We start from the raw sequence: 26,578 nt of genomic DNA, 5'->3' as shown, positions 1-26,578 counted from the left end.
CCACACCTTGACTCCATAGAGTAGGTGTGGGAGTATCAAGAATACAGTACTGTGTTCTGAACTCTCATTCAAGTAGTATTTGCATGTATTCATTATATGTAGCTGTCTTGATATTTTCATTCTGCTGTTGGTTATGCCTGTTTCTAAATAAATGTTTGTTCTATCCTTCGTAAAACTCGATATAAATGTTGATTACTGTGATATTTACTTTATATTCTCTTTGACATTCCAATTTAAATTAATATATGAACCGAAATAAACAACATTTATACATAAATAAAAAGCATTTCCATGTGTATGTTTTATTGATCCATGTTTTACAGGAAATACACAGAGCCAGCTTAAAAAGTTCCCTTTGCAACCACCAGGTGGCAGAATATCCTCTCTGGTCTGGCGCATGCCCTGAGATGGACCAGCCGATCACTATCCGGTTAAGGAAATAGTAGGACGGATATGAGTGATTGCAAACAGAATCACAGTAAACACTTTATTTCCATGATCAAATAGCAAAAGTTAAATGTCTCTCCATTTTGTATTCAATGTACATTCTCTCTCTCTCTCAGTGGTTTACACAACAGTTGTACACTGTAGCACTCATTGGTACACAACAGCACTTTCTTTAGGTCGGTGAGTGGACAAACAATGTGTTTGAGAAATATGATGGCGGTCGTTGTTCTTCTCCTGGTCATGCAAACAACAGCTACAAAGGAGGATTTATTCTTTAGAGAACAATAGACCAGTCACACAGTGAACCCAAGCATCACCCGTTTTATATCACACACTACTCAGAGTCTCTTGCTCACGATGAAGCGACGCAGTCTCCATGCCACAGTTATGGAATGTAAGGTGTTTCCATCTGGCTCAGCTTGCATTTGGCACTATGGTGCACACTTATGCTGACCATATGAATGACTTTCCCACCCAAAGTGATGAGGTGTGTGTGTGAAAGACTGAGGGCTTTGTTTTGCTGTAAACACCTCATCTTTGGCCTCTTGAAGAAACAGCTTGCTCAAATGAAACTCGTGTTCCTCAAAATCTGGGGCGTCCAAAGGTGCTAGGAGTATTGACAGTTGATTGTCAGACCGGTGCGGCTTGTTTCAGCTGAAACCTCACCTGGTGAAGCTGTGATCGGTTGGAGCAAAACCTGCAAATCTCCATCCCGTCCTTGCATTCCTTTCAGATGGAAATTTTTCTTGGACCATGAAGAAAAGTGACCCGTACCTTAACCATTATGAGCAGTAGACAATTGTAGGTGTTCCACAGACGGCTTAAAAACGATCCTCAAATAAGAGGCCGACAACTGGTCGACTGAAAGTCTATTGCATTTGTAAACTGCAACTAAAATTTTGTTGAAGGAGAAACAAGGATGACCATCAAACCACGGTCTAAATTCTCGACATGTAAGAAGTCGTTCACCCTCAGTCCAGAGCTAGTCTCTAGGCAGCAGCCTCCATCTTGGTCTTGCTCCCATGCTCACCCCTCTGTCTTCACACACACAACAATTATATTGGCAATTTAACCACATATCACACCAGACAAAAAGAGCTGAGGGCTATCACGATGGTGTCTTGATGGAAGGCATTAACACAACTGTGCTAGCTTGCTGTGGTAGCTGCAAAATGGAAACTGCGCGACTCACAAGTCAGAGTAGCACAGAGAGCCGACTCACTGAAAAATGGCTCTGGATGGAACGTCACCACAAAAATCACGAGCTTCACTTAGTTTGAGATATACTTATCTAGTGTTTGATCAGAAGGAAGCATTCTGACAAAAAGCACCTTTAAACCTGGATTTTGATTGGTTTTGCACTTCACTTGTAAACACACCTGCAGTTGTGACTTGTAAACCTGTTCAAATGTAGTCACCTTTGAAACTGAATTGTGCTGCCACTATACACCAACACAAAGCTGATAACTCACATTTTCCTGACACTTCTACGAGCTGTCTGCTAAAGAAAGGCAACTCACGGGTAAACAGAAAAGTCAGTTATCACCTGAACAACCACTGTCTTGATGTACTTGCTCCTCCACCTTCAGCGCACCTCCCCCACAGATGTAGCTTGCTACATACACCTGATGATTCAAGCTCCTGGTGTTTGTGCGTCAAGAAGGAGAGCCCTGCCAACAAGAGGATGTAGACTTGTATCGAGCACAAACACAGCAGCAGTTGGCCAGGACTCTCACCTGACTGGTACGGGGGTGTGGCAGTTGTGTGCTTTAGTGCGCTCTTAGCTAGCTGCTGGTTTGACCACCACACCACATGTAGCACAGATGAAGCTCAGCATCACATTCCTGAAAATGAAATAGCCTTTTCTTTTTCTCCACTGAACACAATAGCAGCAATGATGGTTAAGAGTTTGGTGCACTGGCTCGGCCTCACAACACAATGGAACGTAATGATGCATATCTGTAGCCTTTGTGCAGTGCACAGCTGGATTTGGTCAGTAAGTTAATGAGCAGTTCTGAACTGAGGCATGTAGAGCTGCAAGCCATCGCCGCGTATCAACTCGTGTTCAAGGCAAGGTGCTAAGTTTTTTAGCAGCTCTGCATCCGTGATCTCTTCATCCCCCTCTGGAGAGTTCAGACTCAAGTATTTCAGCTCTATGACGTCGGAGCTGTCGTTTTCCGGTTCGGACACTTCGTAGAACTCGTCCATGGAGTTCAAAGAGCAGGACCGCCGTGGTTCGCTCAGCTCCCACAGGCCGGAGATGTCCGAGTTGTTGGCGGAGTAGTTTCCCTCGTCGCTGGAGCCGCTCCCGTCTTTGTACTGGATGTGATATTGGTGCGGATCAGCAAGTAACACGGAGGCGTACGTGACCGAAGACTGGTCGACGGTGGCATGGAGCAGGCTCTCACTGTCCATTGACGGAGAGACAACTATGACTGGTTCAATTGCTGGTTCACAATTCAGTGAGATAGGTGCAGGTGGAGTGAAAGCGCTGTGGTCCATCTTGTCCACGATGCACACCTGAGAGATGTGCTCAGGTGGCAGCAGCAGTGGCCAGGCAGGAAGACCGTCCGATGCCTGGAACACCTGATTAAAGGTGTCGACCTAGAGTGAGAGGAACAACACTTATTTATATTTAGAGTTCATCTAATCACTCACAGGGGAACATGAATGAAGCTGAGAGAAGATGAAAAATGACCAAATAACTATATATATATATATATATATATATGAATTAATCACATTTTTATGTCATAGTTCTAGGATATTAATAAATTGTAGTGCATGACTAATCAATTGAATACAGTAAGAAGAGAAGATTTGAAGTCCAATTTTTTACTGGTGAACTGTATATATATATATATATATATATATATATATATATATATATATATATATATGAACATTCTCTCCTTTACCCTCTTGAAGTCCAGTCCTCTGGCCCAGGAACACTTGTTTGGGTTTGGCACTTCCTTCCACACAAACCTCTTCATTCTACGGTTAAAGTCAACAATTAGCGGATCACAACGCATGCATGACAAATTCTCGGATAAAATGTACAAATACCAGAAATATCCCATCACACTGTTGATCCCAGACATTCAATAATCTTTCATTCACTGGGTGACTTAAGACATAGAGTAGATATTAAGAAGCCAGCAGTCATATAATCTAAATGACAGCATTGTGATTTATGATTCAATTTACTTCCGTCCACAGAGGCTGACATGCATGAGATAGGACAGGGAGTAAGGATGTCAACGAATGAGTCCTTACTTGTTCTGTGACAGGATCAGCGACACGAACAGAACGATGGAGATGAGAGAAACGATCATCAGCATAACGTAGGGTGCCGGCTCTCCTTTAGAGGCTGCAGAGGACATCGCATGTGAGCGCTCGGCAGCTTCACTTTAACACTGCTCCACTCACCGACGGTATAGACGGACTTTCCTTCTCCATCAGCAAAGACTGGGAACAACTGAAAGCCCGTCTCCTCAAAGCCATAGAAATCTCCTGAAATCAGAGTTTGAAACAGAAATTGTTAAATTCTCCCAACTGATCCTGGAGCCCTTTCGGTACAGAAATTAGCTACATGCTTAAAAACAAAATATTTTTCAGTTGAAATAGTTGTATAACAACTACGTAGGGGACAAGGATACCGCTTTTTTTGCCAACCAACTACAGGCATGAGTACAGATATTCAGCGGCGACGTGTGTTGTTGAGGGAAGTACTTCATTGACTTAACAGCAATCGACTATGGACAACAAACAAAACACATGACAGTATTTCAGTGAAGGTCATGATAGTGTCTGTATACGTTTCTCTCACAGCAGCAGGATAAACAAGAACCCTACAGCAGACAAACGACGTACCTATGAGAGGCTCCTTACCTTTGAGATAGACGGTACGGTCAGTGTAAGGAACTCTGGCCCACATGATGTGAGCTTCACCCTTATGATGATCCTGCTGCTTTGGAGAAGACCACTGGACCATCATGGAAAGAGGAACAGAGCTGTTGTCTAGCAGAGTCCAGAGCAGGGACACACACGTGCTGTTGATGATCAGCGCGTGGAAAGAACGCACACACCGACCTGGGGGACACGGCAAACAAAGACGATGAGGATGATCTGAGCCTAAAGGAAGGGGAAGCGCAGCATTGACTGACATGACTGACATGAAAGGTTTGGTAATATTCAGATGCTGGACAAAATTACAATCTTCTGTACTTAAAAACATGCTAGGATGAAGATCCAGCTCCTCCACATCAGAGACTGTGGGTCTCAGATCTGAAGACATGTAATATAACTACTAATACGAGACAAGAAGAGCAAAAGGTTGTGGACCACATTAAAATGTAACAAATGTGTCCTCAAACCGAGTCCATTATAGATCATGCAATATCCCTGGATCTTCATTAGAGCTAAACCTAGGAATAGAACAGTGATGACGCTCTCTGGTGAGGGTCATTAGCTGTCAGAACATTGAGTGGGTTTCTAAAATGTGAACGGTTCATGCTACTGTGCATCATCAATTTGTCTATATGAAAAAACATGCAGTTCTGGGATTTGCTGAGGACAAAATAACAACACCCGAAATACACTGTCAAACAAACACATTTAGGTCATTAGAAAAATACTCTAATGGTATGACGTGGTTTAAACCAAAAAGCTTGTCCAGGAATCTGCATGGTGGCATTTTGAAAAATATAAAAATGGCGACAGTAACGGGTGGGAAAAACAATTTCTCTATTACATGTTCTGGAAACAACTTTCACCTCATCAGTTTGGCTGAGGCATGTGGCATCACATTTTGGCAGCGTGCTGACATGCATGACAAAATATTAACTGCAAGATAACATAAGTTGGCTGTACATTGACAGTAACTTTCATGAACTTCCTGATAAGCTTGGTGACTTCATCCACACTTTAAGATTCGAGTGGTAACACCAATCTTGCTCATTGCTGAGAAACCCGTCCATGTATTACCAAGGGCAGAAAACCCTTTGATCTCAACAGCAGTTTTTTAGGCTAGCCAGTTTCCTGGCACATTTAGCTGAGTTTACATAATCCTTCCTGAAAGAGGACATTTGAATTCCAATCCTTCACCACCTTCACTGTAATATCTCTTCAAGAGTTCACACGTTGTCTACCAAAACTGGATTCAAATGTCAGTTGCATGTTCCCTCCAGGCACTTAATTGATCTTTTGCATCAATACACCTTCTTTTCTTCTTCTCAATCTTTCACCGTAGTCACACCTTTACCTCCTGCAACTCCTCGTGTCCTCATTCTCTACAGCCATAAACTGCACTGGTTGCGTTCCTCTTTGCCCACCAACACTCTTAGTACGGTTTCTGCTCTCCATGTGTCCAAACCATGACACCTGTCCTTCCTTGCATGGTGATAGCAAGAGTCTCGAGTTTCGTCAAGAGTTTCAAAACTTCTCAGAAGAAAAGACTCGATTAGAGATCGTCCTCTGATCATCCTCTGAGCCTCGTGGATGCCAAACTCATTACCATTACCACTCTCCTTACTCAGAAGTGGGATAGTCTTTGAAAAGTAAATAAGGACTGTGCTAGTAAAGGCATTACCCACAACTAAAACTAGAAGAAGGAAGGTCATCAAAAGGAAAGCAGTAATCAAACTGGGTAAGAAAACTTGCATGGCTGCTCCACAGTTGCAAACAAGACGTCCATGTTTCTATAGAAACTCGATACAAACAAACCCTCTTATAAAGAGACTGAACACTGCACGTTTTTATCACTTTTGTAGATTCGGGATGGGCAATATGGACAAAAAAAATCATGATAAATACTGTCATTTTGTGTTAATAATAATTATCACAATAAATCAATTTTTATTCTATTACATATGTTGGACACACTACAATCTCTCTTGAAACTGCTTTATGATGACAATTATTAGTGGAGTTTGTTAACTAAGTGTCGAGATGCAAAAATGTAATATTTCACATCCCTCGTAGAACCCAGTGGTGTCTGACAGACAGCTCTGCCAGTTTTATTTAGGGGTTAAATTGAGCCATTTGTCTGCTGTCCCCAATGTATCGTATCACGTCCCTGAACAGTTTACTTTAACGATGGACCCATTTCCTAGATGCTATTGAAGAAATATTAGAAATAATGTGAATACATGATAGTTTCATATTCTACTCTTGAAATCATTATTCAAACTTCCAGTCCCTTGTCCGGTGTGATGAAAAACCTTTTCACAATTCTCCCTCCTAAAGTGGTTGTCTTTCATTGGCATGTTTGATGATTTCACTCATACTTTTACAGCTTTAGAACTTGTTGATGGTCCCTTACTGAGGCCAGGTTGTAACATTAGCGCTGCCTGTGAGAGTGTGTCCATGACTGGCGAACCCTAATCGGGGACACAGAAGAGGGCACCGTCGCCAGTACCAGAGCAGATGTCCATCGAATATTCAACTCTTTTCACCACGGTGTTTCGCCAAGACCTATTAGTACCACGCCAACTAATAAAACAAATGCTGAGACTCAGAGTCGACCAATGTAATTATCCAAGGTTTCCCGTATTAAAAAAACGACGTATTCTCGTCGTATTCATGTCTGCAAGTCCAGTGCTGTGAATGAGCCACGTGTTTATCGAATTTATGGTGAGGTGCAAAATTCCCATCGTAGAGATTGTTTCTGGCGGCATATCGTGAACAATATATCGCCCATCAATTTGAACAGAAAAAAACATTTACGGGTAGTTAGAATGAACACAAATATGTTGAAATTATTTGCACCTTTAGAAACTAACACGTGTTTTCTTGTTCCACTGTTTCACTTACGCTTGGGTTGTCTCTCCAGGGTCATCTGAATGTTGTCTGCTGAGCTCCCCTTATTGTTAAAGGCCTCCACTGTGACAGTCTGGACATCATGGTTCCACTCGAAACTGTACGAGGACACCACTTTGATACGATCTCTGTTCACACCACCACCAGCCAGCTGTCGATGAACTATGAATCCATCAATGCAGTAAGAACGGCCTGCTGCTTGGATTGGCTGCCAAGACAAGACCAATGTTAATAATGGGTTGGGATTTAAGCTGATGATCATTATGTTATGTACCTTAAAAAGTAGAGTAACATTGGTTGTGGTTCTCTGCTGATCTTTCTGAAGAATCCTCCAGAAATCAGGTCCACGTTCTGGAGCTGAGAAGGATTCAGACACTGTGACATTCATCTCATCATCAGATAAACTAAGCTTTTTGTTTACAGAATGTTTTCTCCATTAGCACTGGTACTCAACACTGATCCACGGCTCTCCAACACCGCATTACAGCCGATATCCTCTCGGAACATGATGAGGTGCTTTACCTCGACTATTTTCAGGCATGGAGTACACCAGCTCGCTCCAGTCGCCCCAGTAGCCAGAGCCATAGGCGTGTACACAGCGGACCTGCACGCTGTAGACCCAGCACATGTCTGGAATCGCAACCTCCATCCAGGAGTCGCTTAATGGACTATAAACCTGCAACAGGCCCAAAATAGAAACAATGTTTTGGTTTGTCCAAAACTATGAAGGTGAGCAGTCACATACAGCACAATGGTACTCGCAATGGAATGACTTCCAGCTCAGTACGAGTTGAACTGTAGTAGACAGTAATGCAGATTGCTGTCAGAAGACAGTCTGTGCTTAATTATCAGATTGAGATTTGGTTTGGAGAAATTCATATGAAGTTATTAAAAATTTCAAAGCTAAATTAAATTTGACCTCCGCTGGTTATTTCTGAGGAAACCAGGAACTGCAATTGACGCATCAAAATATGTTTCGACAAGAAAAGTTTTTTTGATGTCATCATCTAACGTTTGGCACTGAGAATGAAAGCAATAAAAATGTCATGGTCATTCAGGTAAAATACTTTTTTATACATTCAAAAACAACTATTTTGTTTTAAACAAAGGCTTGGTTACTGAGAAGGCTACCATAAAAATTTGTTCCTGACTGAAGATCCACCTGTGACCATCATTAATGTACAAAATAGATATGCATACTGCGACCACAACAGAGGACGTAATGTGTGCCCTTTGTGCAAGGGAAAATGAACAAAAGAATGAAAAGAAAATCTGTATCGACTGATACAGATTCAATTTCAAAATAGAGGATGTTGCAATATTGCCTTTTTAAGACAATCAATATTGTTACCTACTCAAAGGCAGTTGCAGCAGTCATTCAGATGGTTTCAAAAAGCTTGTCCAAATTTAAAATTTGAATATTTGTTTACATTGAATGACAAATGAAACGAAAGCTAACCTTCCATTCCGGCTGAGCTCTGGCTGCAGATGGCAAGAGTAGACGGAGCTGACATTGGAGTCCGTTCACAGGAAGCCTTGGTGGATCCCATGTAACCTTCAGGACCCCACTGCCCCGACTCAGAGCTTTGATGTTTGTTGGTGGGTGGGCTTTAACTGCAAATGCAACCAAAACCAAATGTTTCAACAGTGAAATTAAATCTCCATACCAGCCTAACTGTACAGAAGCATTTACAGGACTGTCTCAGAAAATTCAGAATATTGTGATAAATGATGGGGTTCAGGTCAGGGGAATTGGCAGGCCAAACGAGGACAGTAATGCCATGGTCAGTACACCAGTTACTGGTAGTTTTGGCACAGTGGGTCCAGGTACCAAAAGCCACTGTTCACAGACGTGTCCGGGAAATGGGCTATAATAGCTGTGTTCCCATGGTCAAGCCACTTCTGAACTCAACACAACGGAAGAAGCGTCTAACTTGGGCTATGGAAAAGAAGCACTGGACAGTTGCAGAGTGGTCCAAAGTCCTCTTTTCAGCCGAAAGCAAGTTTTGTATTTCATTTGGAAATACCAACCCACTTCTATGGCCCTATTCAAAATTAACGTCACAGAACTTGAACAATTTCTTCCTCACTTACTGTGGTCTGCTGGAGACAAGTAGACAGCTTTGGATCTGATGGGACCAAATTCTGATTCGATCTCCAACCAGAGCTTGTAGCAGTTCATCCTCAGAGGTCGGATGGTGCAGTGTCCAGACCAGCTCGGATGGCAAACTGGACCGGTGCTGCCAACAACCACCCCGGCTCCCTCCAGCGCCTTCATCTCATCACACAGCATGTCAGCCCATCTGCACAAAGGGGAACCAGTTTTTTCACTTTGCAGGGTTTCTCAGTTGCTTGTTTAAAAGGTAGCTAGACCTCTCTTTTCAGGTAAACTCAGTAACTGATCACAAAAAAATGTCTGCTGCAGCATGAACCAGCATTAGGTTCACAGCAACATCATATTTCCATTTCCCTAGGACACATTGCATTGTCTTTAGCAATTACAATTAAAAATGCTTTTGTAAAACGTAGGCACAATGTGTAAAAGGTAGCGAACCTGTCATGATTCTGCTTTTATTTTGGTCACATGAGTCCTGTTTTGTTTTCTCCCTCCATTCTTCCTGTTCCTGTGGCACACGGCTGGAGCCAATCAACACCCTGATCACCTGCGTATAAGAACACCTGGACTCCAGCATCGTGTGCTCGACTGATCGACTCCTATTGTTCCTGTGGTAAATTGGTTCTCTTTGTTCGTTCGTTCTCTCTCTGTGTTCTAGTTTACTCCTTTTTGACTACACTCTCTGAAACCCTGGTGCCCGAGTTAGAGTTTAGTTCCTTCCTCTGTTTCCGCCTGTTTCCTGGTTTGTTCTGTGATTTTACTATTTCTGTTCATTGTGTATTTGTCTCTCTGTTTACAGATTTAAGTTTGTTTCTCCTGGTTCGGTGACGCTTTCTGTTGTGGTTTTGTTGTTGCTGCCTCCTGTGACTTTCATCACTGCACTTGGGTCCCACTCCACGTCTTGACCCGTAACAGAACGCCCCCATATGCTAGTGCACCGGAGCATATGAGAGATCTCATTGAAAGAGATGAAAAGATCGATTTTTATTTACCTTACCTTGACCTAAATATGGGTGTGGTCAGCTGGGTGGTGGTCCAGCTACAGTCCATAGCATCAATATCCCCATTTGTTACACATTTTATGTCAATAGAAGCTCCTGAAACACAAACCGGGGAAAGAAAGCTCAATATAAAAGTGCTTTTAATAGACCAGAAGCACCTCGACATGCTGGCACTCTCTTTCCTGTTTTCGTCCCGATAGGGGAAGGAAACAGGAACCGTCAGAATGGCCACGATAACGTGGAGCATTTGAATCAAGATTAAGTAAGGACACAGTTGGCCCATAACTTATGCCACAAGACAGATAATTATCACAACGTTTAAGTCTGAGTAGAAAAATAACCCCCAAAAACTCAGTTTGATCAGTAGCACTGCCAGAAAACGGGCAGATCTGGGGCCTCATTTTTAAGCATGAGCACAGAAGAAGACATGTGTCACTGCTTAATGTGTGCCCTCCACAGCAGCTCAGTCCCTGACTTGGACACGAAACTGAAGGAAGCTGAACTCAACAAGACATGTAAAAGGGATACATCTGAGTGAAATAATTAGATGCAGCACATTTCACAACATGTACTATATTAACCGTATAACTGCATAAAATTATTCCTGATATTACTCAGTTGATGTAGAGCGCATGTATATTTTACTAGCATGTTCATCTGAAATTAATTCAGATAAAGAATAAGACAGACAGTAACCATGTTCCATACATAATGTTAACCTGGAGGACTCTAAGCGGACGCTTTTCTCTGCATGCCAACAGCACTTCATCTTTCCTATCCAGTCTTCCTTTGTGAGCAGTTTCCACATAAATTTTACAGTCAATATTATTATTGCCAAACAATTGCAAAACGTTGGATTCTAGAATATTAACTGAGCTCACAGAAAAGAGCTAACTGGTGCTAACGTGCTATCTTACACAAATGCTTTTCTCTCACCCAGCACATGGTAGCGACTCTAAAGTTCTGAAAAACTTATCATGCCAGGCCCCGGTCCGTTGACACCATAAGATAAAACTTGCTCATTTAAGACCCCCAACACCAGAGTTTCGGGAGACAAAGGAAATCATGTTGACAAATGCTCTGCGGTAGACTTGTTTTTCAAAGTGCTTCATGACACTTCATTCACTCTATCCAGGTCACTGGACTTCCTCATCAGGTACAGACAGAAACTAGAGACTGCATTGTGGACAGTAATAGACACTTATATCTCTATCAGCAAGCTTCAAATAGAGTTTGTAACACCAACACACACCTTCTACATAGATCTGGCTGTAGGGGATGGTCCACTCCTGTGTACACTGCAACAGGTCGTACATTCCATTCTCTGAGGGTCTTACGGTGATCTGGCTGACCTGGGTCGACAAAAGCTAGTCAGACAAGAGCAGTGTGTACTTGTCACTGTTTCTCTATTGTCTGATGTCGTCCGTCAGAAGACATCAATGCTACATCACACTGTGATTGTCTGTCCCACAAAACTAAAATACAGGAATAGATTCATATTCTGCTTTAAAGTATCAGAAGATTAACATTAAAACAGTGTGCTGTTCAGAAAAGAGCCCAATGACACAACATTATTAATAGTTCACATGCAGTACTTAAACTCTACGTTTAAACAAGAGATGGAATCGAGACGCCATGTTTCTCACCCACTGGTTGATCTGGTGGTACTGGCTACGATGAAGGTGCTGCTGGTGGTTCAAAGTCCACATAGCCCCACTGGCATCAGAGTTGTGGTCGTTGAACAGGCAGTACACTGTGACATTCTGCCCCGGTTGTGCAACAATTTTCTCAGGGATGTAACTCACAGCTTGAGAAAAAAGTAACAAAAAGACACAACATGACCTCATGTTTTGAAACACTATGGCTATGTGTAATACTGTATATATATATATATATATATGGGCAGCTTTCAGCCAATGACTTTTGACCGCTGAGCTGACCTTTGTGACTCATTCATCATGACCTTAGCATCACAGACAGGTGTTACTCATCAGTGATGATTATGTTAATGGTAATGAGTCTAAAATGCTTCTAATCATTAAACATTGTTATAAATCCAACAGAGAGAAAATTGAGGTCAGCAGCTAATCGTCTATGCAGAGCTTGAGTTTTTAACAGGTCCGTCGAAGAACCAGCCTGTCAGAAGAGAGGAATACAGACACTTGCTATCCAGTTGTAATGACACAAATGTATGCAGAGGCATTTCATCATTTCATGACTGAACATGCTCTGAGCATGCAAGAGGCATCACAAGATTCATTCCACCTGGAGCACTTCAGATTTATATGAAAGATTTATATGAAATCCAAGACCTCACAAATACAAACAAATACAAGCAGCAAATTGATCATTTCAAACCAACATGGTAAATGAGTGTAAGTGTGTGCCACTTACTATCAAGGAAGATGTGTAGGCAGTCGCTCCAGTCGCTCCACATCGGGGGCTCAGCCATGGTGGAGCAGCGCACCTGTACTGTGTAAGGGAGTTTTGGCTTCAGATCCAGAACCAGTTGAGGCTTGTCAAGCGTAGCGTTAATAACCTTCAAACAACCAAGGGTGAACCAGTTACACAAAATAGTTGGCAGGAAAAAGATATTCAGAGAACAATATATCTATTATGACAGTTATTAAACAAATGTCATATTTACGATACCAGGTGCTTTTAGTTATGTTTTAACGTCAACTACTTTAGAAAATCTTATTTAGCTAAATGGATTTAAGGCATGTTCAAATAACAGTTGTCAACAAAAACTCAATGTTAGTTGCAGCTAAATGGAATTTAGCATTTTGTCTTTTCTCCGACATACTATATTACAAACAAATGCCCATTGCAAAAAATGGTCAGTGAGATCAAGATGATCAAAACAGAAAACACGAAAACCGTATTATATCAGGAGGTTTGAAGAGACCTCCCAAACTAAACGAAAAGCAGTGTCACTGTTGATGAGCCACATGTTCTTGAAGCGGGAGGTTTTAGATGATGTTTAGTTCAGCCTCCAGCCTGAGGGGAGCAGTTAAGAACCTGCTTAACCTGCTCAAGTCCGTTGCAAACAAATACAGAGGGAGGAAGGTGGGATGGTGAGACGTAGTTGATGGAGGAGGGTCTGTTGTACACCTTTCTCTTCAGGTCTGGGACAAAGATGATCTAGGGCTGACTCCATAATATCTCTATAGTTGAGCCAGTCATGGTCTAATCACCAAGGTGCTTGACAGCGCGATGACCACAGGGAGATGTAGTCTCCTTGTCACATAGTTTTAAGAGTTAGAGGCTGAGTTGTCAAACAATCACTAAAAGAAACAGAGAAAGTCCCAGAGGAAATCCCTAAGCAAACACATCAATGCTATTTGTCCTATTCAAGGAGGAACACTATTTAACTTGTCGGTCGAAGTGTTTGAGCCTAAAGTGAAATGGATTAAAGCATGTGTTGGCACCTGGATTATTGAGTTTAGTTTGGAATTACATGTCACGCTAGTAGAGAGCAACTTTAGTTTGCATTTACCTGCCAAACTGGAAGACTGGCATTCACAGCGAAACGGACCTGGTATTTGAGGAGGCCATAGTCAGAGTAGTCCGGGACCTCCCACAGCAAGAACAACATTGCCTCAACTGTCTGATTGTAAGACAGGTTGATGGGAGCGCTGGGCTTTGCTGTGAAGATGAAAATTGCAGAATCAGAATACACATACTAGGATTTTGAAACAGGGTGTCCAAAGCCCCGGCCCCAGCCCATAACCGCGACCCCAATCAATTCCCATTCCGACATGCAATGACAAAGAGACTTAACAACTTCTTTTGTGAAGATCCATATATATATATATATATATATATATATATATATATATATATATATATATATATACAGTATATATATTCCTAATTCATGATGCAATTCTTTTTTTAATGTGTTCACTTTCTGCATATATAGTCATCAATGTTTCCATCTCCATTGTGGAGAAGTAGCAGTAGGGAAGTAGTAGCATACCAACTCCACACTGCAAGGTACCAGGTCACAGTTAGACTTCTTGCAGCGAGGCTGCTGCCCGAATAACTATGCCATACAGAAAAAAAAATGATCATATTATTAATCCAGCACTTATGGTGGTATACTGATGTGTCCCCTGGACCACAACTGAGAGACATAAGGTCTACAGCGTAGTCCTCATCTGAAAGGAGTCCACATCCTGGTGGCATCATTGGCATCATACGAGAAGGAGGGTCGACTTTGAGCTTCTCCTGGATGGCTGGAGATTGTGAATTTGAATAGTCTGAATTTAGTTGGAGATGTCCTCATTGTTTTTGGTTTCAGAATGAGTTTAACAGTTTTGAAGATGTAAAAAGTTCTCGCTAATAGAACACAGATCACACGATTCACAATGGCAACAAATGAAACTAAGTGTTGCTACTACTACCTCTCCACAATGGAGATGGAAACATTGATGACTATATATGGAGTGAACACATTAACACATTAAAAAAAGAATGCTGGTAAAGTGAGTGTGTGAGTGATAAGTAGAGAAGAAATAAATGCTGTGTTTGAGTAGACAAAAAAGACCTGTTCGTATCTAGAGAAGAAATACAAAAATATTGTAAGGCATAGTATGTTCCTGCGCTGATTTTTCCTGGCCTCCTCCTACTCCTTCATTCTGACAATGTGATAGCTACAAGCCAACAGAGCAGCCTTAAGGTGTTGTAATCTAAATCTTCAGAGTATAAAGACCTGGATCGGAGCAAATCTACAAACAAAATGATGTTTACAGTTCGTTTTGACAAAAGAGGTTCAAGACTGACCTACTCCCTAATGCAGAGGTGGGCAGTTAAATTTCCTAAAGGGCCACATTATAAACTGTGACAGTAGTGAGGGGCCATCATGCCAAAAGGAAGGCAGCGATGACTAAGAAACATGACGGGACAAAAAAAATCTTACGTAACAAAGAACGAACCATTCAATGGAAGCAAAGATATGAAGTGCAAATATGGCATGAAACCTATAAAAATATTGCATTTATTAGGCAATTATGCAATTTAAGTTGAATATAAATAATGAAACTAGAGCAAAAACATCTATGAAATATTAAAAGGAAATTAGAATATATATTTTCAATTTTCTTTTCATGTATTTTGAGGAACAAAAAATACTCACTAAAATAGCAGATGAAAAGAAATTTAAGTCCTGAACATGTTATAATCATTCTTGAAATAGTAATGCTAAGAAAGAAACAAGACAAAAAATAGTCCGAAAAATGACTACTTATCAGTTGTATAGTTTTAGTCCGACCTCATGAGGGCCGCAAAAACACAGGAAAAGGGCCGCATATGGCCCCCGGGCCGCACTTTGCCCAGGTCTGCCCTAATGTCTTCTTCTTCTGGTTATCATTGACAATGATGAGGTTCAGAGTAGATGTAAGACAAGCAATGTACAGTGCTAAAATAAACACAATCTGTAAATGTAAAAGCTGAAAAAAACTGTGTTCAGACATTCAGGCATATAAGCAAATACTATCCTGAAACAGTGCTGTGGAGTGAGCTTGTCTTCTGCTGTAGACACACAGATGCATGACACAAATGTATTCCTAACAAGTGCTCTCGTCTAGCTTCAGCTTTAAATATTTAAGCCACATTGTTGCAGTCAAGGACTTCAAAGGAAATCAAATTTCCGGGAGGCTCATGATGAACTTATAACCCATAAGTCCATTGGTACAGTGTGAAGCACCTATGGGCTGCACATTTAACGGTGGTAATACAGAGGTAATTGATGCTACTAAATTGCAGGTGCGTGTGGTACAGTAGGAGAATCGACTGTCTAGACAAGATACTTTCTCGACATTCTCAGCAACACATCTTTCCCTGTGACTTGTAAAAATAACTCATTTTCCATGTTTGAACTGTACGCACATTTTAAGACTTTTACCATGACAATGGACAAAGGACATTTTGTTCCATCTTTCATGTAATTCAATTATCTAGCACATTTCTATGATATAAAGTATTTTGATGCAGTATCCGTACATTTTGCTTCAAACCTTACCCTAATTACTCAGTTTTGTATAACTTAAAGTCCTGTAATATTTCAAGCCTTTTTTGTGTGTGGTACAAGAGCATTACTACGTTTAACAGCAGAAAAGAACAGTAAACAATTTTTACATTTTCACTGAGATGGCACTATGATTGCACTAATAGTTAAATAAATTGAATTTAATGACAACATCAAATCAGCTTCTTACCTGGCCTAGCTGGAAAGTTGAGCAGTACTGTCTTTGTTGTTTCATTGAAGACACTAAAGGTCACCATGGCAACACTTGCCATAGTATCAGAAGCAAGAGAACATGGGAGGGATTCCTCGGATGCACAACGGACAGGATGATTAAACGCATACTCAGCATTCCCTGACGCATTAACTGGGGACCTGGAAAAGAAAACAATTTGAGTAAAGTGAAAATATTTACACATTAAACACATGAAAACGCAAAAATACAACAACACTAGACCAATTACAAGAATACCCCTTGGTACCTGTACGTTACACAGATGTGTGCGCCGTCTATACTTTAGAAATTGTCATATATAACTCATATAAAACCAACTATAAAACATAATAAAATAGGAAATGTAAGAATGACAACATTTCAGATTTTTGTTATATATCATGACACTCAGCTCCAAGCAGGAGAACAGAGCAAAGAACAACTAGACAAACTCACTTCAGCCATTGAAGGTGAACTGCCACAGCAGTAATAGACAGGTTTCCTGATGAGATGAGAGACTGACGATGGCAAGTTAAGTACTCCCAGTTTTCCTCAATGAAGCACAGCACGTTCACGCAGACACTTGCTGGGAAAACACAAGTTGCATGTTAATACAAGCATCACTTCTTCCTAATGATGGTCATCCTCTTAAGGATTCTGGGAAAAAGCAGCATGAGCTGCTCACTACTCCAGGCATTTGTATTCTACTCAAGACACTAAAAGATGAGGAGAGAGAAGAGGAGAAAGACGGCAGTGGTCACTGCCACGGGTGGCGTAGTGTCTCAGAGTTAGAAGCAACAGAGGCGAAGATACTGAGGTTGTCATTGGGAGTGACTAGAAAGGTCGCGGTCAGGCATGATCAAAGGAACAGCTCATGTGGATACGTTTGGAGACAAAGGCACAATTTACACGGAGACAGAGACAACCGACTCCATCACCACTTTGCGTCAGATGCAGCGTTACTTTATATGATAACAGCACCATCGCCCACTGAATTCGTCAACTTTTGAGTACGGTGTATGGAAGGGGGAACTTTCAGCCACAATGCAAGTCATAGTTGAGAAAACACTGAATTACTGAAAACGGTGCCAGTGTCATGCCCAAAAAGTGATGTCGGTCTCTAAACATGCCAATTCAATGTTATTACAGGATTTCAACAGGAAATACATTTGTATTTGGATTATGCAAATAGGCTAGAATGATGGCCCAGAGTGTAGTCAAGACATTTAGACACAAATATCATGTAATAAAAGTGAAACATTGTCACGTGATTCTCCTCTTGAGTCTCGCCACTGACTGACAGCTTCCTAAAATCTACTGTCATCATTAGGCGGCAGGCGGCATTATTGTGGCAGGCCTGCACACAGGTTCTGCACATTTGTGAACAGGTGCACAGCTATTGGAATGTGTAAAACATGAATGAATTCAATCTTACAAAGTGTAGAATTTCGCCTAACAAGTACATTTAAGACACATTGAAACAAAGCGGAAGTAGCATATCCTTCTTGCAAATGTGGATTAAATTGCTTGGACCTCGTTTCATTTCATTTCAATTCAATTCATAATGTTACCGTAGAAGTGGAAAGATGTGAAGAAAAACAGCAAAAACTATATATATATATATAAATATATATATATATATATATATATAGAGAGAGAGAGAGAGAGAGAGAAAGAAAGAGACTTGTATCTGCATCTGGGAGTAACAAAACAACCATTTACTTAAGGAAAAAAAGAAGAAAAATTTCAGATATTTGCATACATTGCCTTAGTTATTATTAGTTAATTACTTAGTTATTGTGATAATTACTTATTCAACTTGTCATGAATATATGAAATCATCACACCATGTGACGGTGCATGAAATCCTTTTGCTGGTCTACACTCTCACGTAGCTTCTTCTTTATTTAATTCCTCACTGACATGGTGATCAAACGTTCACATGAATGTCACTGACTGGGCAGAAAATCCACCAGATGCAAACTCATCTTAAAGAAGCTGCAATAATGTGTGAGCATTGACTCATACTCCTGAGAGTGAGTCAGCCGTGACCTTTCAGATCTTTGTTTAATTATAGCGAGTTGCAATTGCAGGCTGTAAACCAATCACCACTGATTTGTGAGGCTGCGCTAAACAATCAATGGGAACAACAAATCCTCCCCCTGTTGCACGTTGCCTCACTTACACGGTCACCAGTGGCATGATAGTGTTTTGTAACTATAACTCTAACAAGCACTAAGTGGCTGATGTACTTTCTCAACAATTAAAAAACAAGTCTCTGTTGCTGGTTTTAGATAAAGAAACAATAACACTGAGGAGTTGCTTCACTGCTGGTTTGTACAATTGCTTTAAGCGCTCCAACATGCCTACTGAATTACATAATGAAGAGGGCCACAGAGTGAAAATCACGCCGGTCATGCGCTGCCCCCTTAGGATTAATCACATTTTGATAGTCTATATCAATATCATTTATATACCATCATTACACAGTTAAGTTAAGTTAAGTCCATTTAAACAAAAAAGTCGAATCAAGACAGAATTTCAAACAAGCGCATCCAAAACAAGATGTGTGAACCAAGTTAAGGAGAAAAGAAACGTATTAATGTAGTTACTAAGGTTATAGTCCTCCGAACCAAAGATTACATAGACAGCTACTTTTCTTTAGAGTCAAACATTTGTTTATATGCAAGCGGCTGTTTACTGCAAATGATAAAAAGCCTTAGTAGGTCAGATGTGACCCAGAGCCACATGCTGAGGGCCTCCTCCTAAAACACTACTGTAAGATTTTCAGCAACACACTTGGTGTCACATTTGATTTTCATTGTGTTGCAGATGTCAAAGTTGCAAGGGGCCCTGACATCACTGAAGGTAGTGATCGTAAAACATTGTTCAGACTTGTTTCTACATTAAATCTCATAATGGCTTTTAAAGGGTGATGACTCCATTTATTATAATCCCAGCGATCAAGCTGTCAGAGGTTTAGGTGCACACCAAAAAGAGGGTCAAACGTAGGTGAGCTTCACCTACTTTGGCAGTCATTAGGTTCAGAGCATTTCTCTTCTAACGTACAATATTGGTCGGCTTTGACCTACGTGGCATTACTACCCTCCATTTTCAAATGTAAAAATGTTCTTTTGTTGCCCCAAATTTTCAAAACCAGAAACATTCACACTAAGCATTGGATATCATATCATTAACAGTAGTGAAACGTGAGTGAAGTGAAATGAAGGATCAAAGATATTGAGGAGATTCTGGGCTGCCCTGATGAAAATGTGTAACGATTCTAAGAGGCTGGTGGGAGACATCTTGATCAGTGATGCAATAAAGCTGTAGGCTGTTTACAGAGGGTTATTTTCTCAGATGAGTCACACCACAGACTGAAGACACTGCTTTCTGTTGTTGAACTTGGAGCTGATTCAAACAAAGCTATACAGCATTTGAATACAAACTGAGGTTTCGAATGAGACTCTTTGACTGATCCAACATGCAGCAGCTGCAGTCACTTGACTCCAGAAGCTTCATCAACTACAATAGAAATGATCTGCATAAAAGCGTGTGTGTGCAGTGTGTGCAGACACTAATGATCTTTTTTCAATTTTCCTAGATGAAGTAATAGATGTCAATGACCAGTTAAAAGGAAATAACCTTACCATTTTGCTCTAGCACAGGACTTGTTGAGCGGGAGAACATGCAGTGGGGCCGGTGTGGGAGGTCAGATTCAGAGCGCTTCATCTCTGCAGAACTGCCCTCTGCCTCCACACCAGGGTGAACAGGTGTTGAGTGACAGCATAACTGGTCCTGCCACGGGAGGTCTATGGCAACTTGATCCACACAGATCGAGCCTGGAATACATGAACTAGGAATTAGACAACCCTTGGGATATAATGTCTCATTTTCAATAGCATTCCAATAAAAACAATTTATTTCCATAGCTGTTAATTCTTAATAGGAAAAGCAGTTACGCTAGTGACGACAATGTGCCAATATAACAAAACATGTTCTTGATGAATTCAAAAATACGTATTGCTCCGATGACCAATTGAGTTACAACAGTCTGAGCACACTGGGCACTGACTGGCTCAATGAAGTAGCATCATTGCATCCTTCAGCCTGCCTCCTCATGCCATTCACATTCAGTCATCGTAGCACACAGTCATGCCTTGCGAAGAGCCTGGGGAAGATGTTCATGATCACGGACCTCACTCATACTATAAATATAGGGGTCCTTTGCAGCATTCTGAACATATCCAAGCATTTATTTAATAAACTATACCAATAGTGGACTTAAACTATCGATACAGAATTGTGCCATCGAGTATTGCAATATTTGAGTGTCTTGATGTTTTCTTACACCCCAATGTTACATATCGTGCCACTTTGTCAGAGTCCGTTTGTCAGTTACAGTATGCCCACGCCTGATCGCCCATTTGCGAGTTTCGGCAGGTGACGCAGACTTCCGTGACCGACAGGACTGACGTGGGGACTCAATACACCTGCAGTACCTATGCATGGCTATGCAAATATATGGGCAAACAAGCTTTATGTCACCAGGATCCATCCTCATCACATCAGACCATTGAAATTACAGGCATTATATCAATTTAAAGTGCTCCAATGAGCTGTTTTCACCCATGAGTATAACACCAGCCTGTTACCTCGATAAGCGTAAGCTAGCCCGAGCGGTGCTACGACGTGACACTTGTGAAGCAGCACAACACATTGTTTTGATTCATCATTTGGTTAAAGCTAGTTGTGAGATGTCAAAAAACCTTCGAAAAACTCAAAATTAGTCATTGATGAGTGAAGAGTTATGGGCTACTCTGTCGTTAGCTTTACTAGTAGGAGACAAAACAAAGAAAGTTACAAACAGCAATACACAAACTTGGATTCAGAGACTGTTTATTCAAACCTGTCTTGTCGTAACTGCTCAGAACACACCGTGTTGCTTAGAAGTCTCACGGATTCTCTACAGGCTATGCGTCACATCACTGTTACTTCCGGGACCAGAGTCCTTGCCTCTTCATCCATTAATGAAACGGGAACAATCGCAAACCAGTGATTTTCCGAAACGGTCATGGGGTCAAGTGTGGCAGTTAACAACACAGCACGTTTCCATCATGATCAAAGTTTAATAGATGGACTTCAACAAACCAACAGCGCACAGGCCTGGCAACGATGTTGTGGACAGACTTTCCAGTTGGCCTACAAAGCATTGTGGTTTTCCACTGTGACGTCACCCTCTCAAGCCCTATTGCTAGCTGGGTAAAATTACGTGGATGGCATCTTCGCATCTGGAAACGTAAAGACTATCTGTAGTTGTAATATGTTCTTTGAACCGCGTGGAACATGAGATTTGATTGCAATATACGCACTCAACACATGAGTGCATATACTGCTACTCATATTTGTGATGTTACTAATGATCATGCACTTTAACTTGTCCAGCTGCATACTGCTTGTATTTACAAGACTGGGGCCAGTTTCTTTGAGCTCAATCTCCTTTGTACATTGTACAATAGATAAATGCCTCATTACGTGACGTTTTCCTTTTTAAGGGTATTTTTTCAGTTTCAAGCACATACCTGTATATTGTGATATATCATGGATGGAACTTCTTGCAATATATCATATATTGCAGACATCGTGTATCGTGATGTTATCATTATCGTGGACCAAATATTGCCACAGCTATCGAATCATGAGCTACCCATATTGTCTCACCCCTAGGGCATACCTGCATTACAACATTTCTAAGAAGATGTGATGCGAAAGTTTGAAAAAACCTTGCCCTCTCATGACAGTTATGTCATCACACACCATCTCTCATCTGATGTGTCAAATGAATTTGTTTACTCCAGATGTGAGCAGCAGGGGGAGGAAAGACACTTGTCATCACAGCAGCTGTGGAACTGGAACTCACCGTGAAACACCAGAACGACGTGCACCAGGAGCAGCAACATCAAACACCGAACCCTGAAGGAAAAAAACAACCATAATAAATTAAGCAGTCTGTGTTGTTCATGAAAATAAACCTAAAAGCTGAACAAACAACAATTATCCCAGTCCAGCCAATTGGTTGGGACGTCGGGAGCTTTGCATTGTTTTAGTTTGTTGAACTCAACACAGCTCAACTTGGACTTATCCTGGAACTGAAATAAAATTCCTTCGTAATAAATTCAATAAACACCCATAACAGAATGTGATCAGTGTGATCAGTAAATGAGTACATTTCAAAACTACTCTGATATACTATACTATACTATACTATACTATACTATACTATACTATACTATGGATATATATATATTTGTATGACTAAGCAGTTTCACGTTAACCATGACACAACAGAAACTGACTGAGACCAGTCACACGTAAGACGTGAAATTCTGTCTATTTGAGGTTGAATTAAAATAATGTTGAATATTGATATATACTGATGTGCGTCTGATGTGGGTCTGAAGTGGGTCTGATGTGCGTCTGATGTGAGTCTGATGTGCGTCTGCAGTCTCAAACCATATATCGAGGTGCAAAAAAGGTGAAAGGAACACATATGAGAGAGGTCAAGTAGGAGTGCGTAAGAAAGACTCGACCCCGTACACATTAACCCTTTCTTATCACTTGGCGATGAATCAAGTTCACTGAAATGTCAAACTTACATATTGACTGTCAGAGTGTGGGCATTGCTTCACCGGACTTCGTCTGATGATCACTGCACAGACAAAGACATCAATAAAAAATACACATATCATTCACAAACACAAAAACAAAGAGAACAGTGATTGATGTTTAGGGTGGACTTTTTTGAAAAAGTTGACAATAATTAGCATCACACCTCCGACAGATTCTTTTTGAGCATTCAGTCGACTTCATGCCCAGGTAATCTGAAGCTGCTTGTAAGAAAGTGTCAACTCCAGGCTTCTGTTGGCCCTAAGCAGAAAAGGCTAGAAGTGGCCAGTGGAAGAGCTGCTACTCATAAGAAGCACTGAGTCATTGATCCCAAGTCAAGCACGATAACAAATGAAGGAAACACAACTAAGCCCGGGTGTATACATAGGTTTGTAACTGTGTATAATGAAGGGAAACATCAGATGCCTGTGAGCACATTGTTCTGAATGCAGAAAAGGCAGGCTACAAATAGGATGAATTTCACAGTGAGCTCAGGATGTATTATTCTTTGTATACTGATCAACAGTGGCATGATGACTTCGTGCTCAAACCTGCAGCAACATGCAGTGGCAATGGTTTCAGGGAAGGCTTCATACGTCTTAAATACAATGCTGTCGAGTAATTCTGGAGGTATTTGTGTAAACGACGTGCCAGATAGGCTCAAATCTATCAGGATATGACCATGCTGCCAGCATAAGTGGACAATACTACAGTGCACGTAAAACGAGAGTGGAACACGTTTAAGTCAGAAAATCAAGTCAGAAAAGTTGGAAATCTCGGGAAGAGTCCGAATAGAAGAATCCAAACCTGTTCGGACTCGGAGCAGCCCGGTTACGAGCGTGACTTCTTCCCAGCTGCAACGTAATTATAAGCAGAGAAAAATGCAATTATTAGTACAGAGTAGAGAGATGAATGAGGACATTGATGCTCCCACGACTACACAGCACCTGTCCTCATTCTCACAGCATTACTGTTCTGACTTGTTTTCCGATAACAGTCAAAAACTGCAGGGCTCACTACGAAACTGGACCACGCGAAGATGTGTTTTCCATTAAAATGTACCTGCGCTTCCTCCTTGAGGTGTTTTCAGATCGCCGGAGCGACGCTGTGAGGCTGAGCTGGCGCGCAGGTCCTGCTTCTTCTGCAGCGGAGGAGCAGACTGAAGGAGAGCGCGCGCGCAGCATAACTAGCCCACCGTGGTGCGTTCAGGGACACTCGTGCTTATCATAGCTAAATAAACAAAGTCATCTGATTTATTTTTAGGAGCTAATGACTGCTACAATTTTGGTCATTCTTCGACAAAACAGGCGTGGTGTTTATTAAACCGAAGCTTAATACGATATTTTTGGACAATTAAAAGCATTTCCCAGCACATTCATATTAGAAAAACAGCAGCTTAGCAAAGTGACTGTCCAAATGTATGACAAGAGTCATTTTAAATCCAAAATAAGGACATACATTCATCCTGACATTGCTCCTAGCCTTTAATTCTGCTTGTCACACATGTTTATGTCAGTAGGTCTATTCCATGCCACTTTATGTTTTCTGGACAGACTGGCTGACAAAGTCAGAAGAGTTCTCCAAGGACCATGATTCTGGTTGATGGTATAGTAATTTTTAGTAAGTGCCAAAGCAGGTGGTGAAGAGGAGGGTGCAGGCGGGGTGAAATGGTCAGAGAAGCAGCAAGAGCGAAAGAAAAGCTTTTACAGCGTTTACAGACTCTGAAAATGAGACACAAAGCAAAGTTTGAAGAGTCAGAGATGAAAAAAAAAAAAGTAAAAAAATCCAGAACTCAAACGCCCCCGAAAAAAGCCGGAAAAAACATAACATGCGCCGACCAATCAGCTGACCCACGACGTGCTTTGTTATTGTGTATAACGCAGCCTCTGTATGCAGACGTGTCCTGTTAGCTACATGCACTGACTGTTTTTCTTCAAATTGAGGTGCAAAACCTTTCCTGTCTCCACACTGGACCGTGGTAGAGTGTCACAGGGGAGGTGCTCGCTCTCCACACCTCCGAGGCTGGAGCGCTCACTCCAGGGTTTGATGTCCTGTTGTGGGCTGGAGCTGGGACAGGGATGAGGCGAGTCTGGGACAGAGCGTTACTTGGTTTATGACTTTGTCACAGCCAAACTGCACAGAAGCGCACATTCAGAGCTGGACACGCACCGGGCACCTCTTCACTTCTGGAGAGACGTCACTCACTCGGCAACCCCTCCCACATGCAGCGGCCACACACATAGAACAGCGCACCTGCAGCAGACACTCTACATTCACTCCTACGAAAGACTATTTTAAGGTTTGGAACGCATTATTTCTCTTTCCATTAATGTAATGGGAAAAATCGATTCAGATTTCGGCCGTCTGGATCCGATTGTGGTCGAGGACCGAGGTGCCACTGTATATATATATATATATATATATATATATATATATATATATATATATATATATATATATATATATATATATATATATATATAGATAGATAGATAGATAGATAGATAGATAGATAGATAGATATATCAAGGTCCAAGTGCCAGCCAATTATCCTGTGTTCATGTTTAAATGGTAATTACTAATTAATTACTTAGATTTAATGGCAATTGATTGAAAGGGTGCAAATATTTTATAAAATAAAAATACATTGTGATTGGACTAGATCTCCATGCAGATCTACATAAGGTGAAACTTTTCAGAAAACAAACATTACCCGAAGACAGAAACATCTGCACCCTGGTGTTACGCAGGCTTTATGGCATAGAAAGGATGTGTCATTGAGCCTGTGGGTGGGGATTAATTTTCAAATCAGAGCACATGATCTCACTCCTGCAACTACTGACTAATTCAGTCATGACTGTCTGACATCACAGGGACGCCGACCAGGGCAGCATTCTTCAAGGACAACTCTAAAGGTCATAGAGGCTGAATGTTTTCTTCCAGCCGTGTAATGACTCAATATGTATGCCAATAACTCTCCATATATCTGTAATGTGTCTGGCACGATCCCCTGTGCCGTCATGAGGAAACCAAATCCAGCTGGCATATTTTCCTAAACCATCCTGTGATTCACTCAACGCTGCTTGATGACACCATAGTGACAAAAGTGAGGCACCTAAAGCTTAGGTGACTTTCAGATTGACGCAGTCTAACACGTTTCAAATCTGATGTAGCATTCACTGTTCACTGAGACAGTGGGAAACTGCAGCGTAGCAGAAACTCTCAGCTGCATTTTTAATGAGGTGACATCATTTGGTGATGACATCACTCAGTCAGCCTAGGATGAC

General features: G+C 41.3%; 1 protein-coding gene across 3 annotated transcripts; it reads right to left on the bottom strand.

Moving 5' to 3' along the window:
- Positions 1–305: 305 nt before the first annotated feature.
- lepr (leptin receptor) lies at positions 306–24,456 on the bottom strand. Of its 3 annotated transcripts, XR_008413652.1 has the most exons (23): positions 24,354–24,456; positions 24,099–24,145; positions 23,282–23,334; positions 22,546–22,598; positions 20,276–20,467; positions 17,082–17,211; positions 16,605–16,786; positions 13,883–14,031; positions 12,778–12,922; positions 12,030–12,190; positions 11,636–11,735; positions 10,380–10,479; positions 9,361–9,569; positions 8,726–8,880; positions 7,789–7,942; positions 7,541–7,623; positions 7,261–7,474; positions 4,339–4,539; positions 3,877–3,960; positions 3,724–3,817; positions 3,366–3,441; positions 2,184–3,051; positions 306–2,117 (listed from the first exon to the last, which is right to left on the bottom strand). XR_008413652.1 is itself a non-coding variant. In XM_053853362.1 (22 exons), coding segments are annotated over exons 3-22 (3,087 nt in total). In that variant the 5' UTR covers positions 23,284–23,334; positions 24,099–24,145; positions 24,354–24,456; the 3' UTR covers positions 306–2,448. The 3 variants fall into 3 exon arrangements, 2 of the variants coding, with proteins under 2 accessions (XP_053709337.1, XP_053709338.1); XM_053853362.1 differs by having other exon boundaries at positions 306–3,051; XM_053853363.1 differs by lacking the exon at positions 24,099–24,145 and having other exon boundaries at positions 306–3,051; positions 24,354–24,433.
- Between the last annotated feature and the right edge of the window lie 2,122 nt (positions 24,457–26,578).

This window comes from Synchiropus splendidus, chromosome 1 (assembly GCF_027744825.2).
Source record: "Synchiropus splendidus isolate RoL2022-P1 chromosome 1, RoL_Sspl_1.0, whole genome shotgun sequence".
Lineage (NCBI taxonomy): Eukaryota > Metazoa > Chordata > Actinopteri > Syngnathiformes > Callionymidae > Synchiropus > Synchiropus splendidus.
This window is presented reverse-complemented; position numbering and strand designations above follow the sequence as displayed.

Bases quoted from the DNA above. Each gene is read 5' to 3' on its own strand.
- lepr (XM_053853362.1), bottom strand. The intron at 12,923-13,882 runs GTAAATGCAAAC...GGTTGTTTGAAG, and splicing joins CCAGTCTTCCAGTTTGGCAG to GTTATTAACGCTACGCTTGA. The intron at 9,570-10,379 runs GTAAGGTAAATA...CCCTTTGTGCAG, and splicing joins ACACCCATATTTAGGTCAAG to ATGGGCTGACATGCTGTGTG.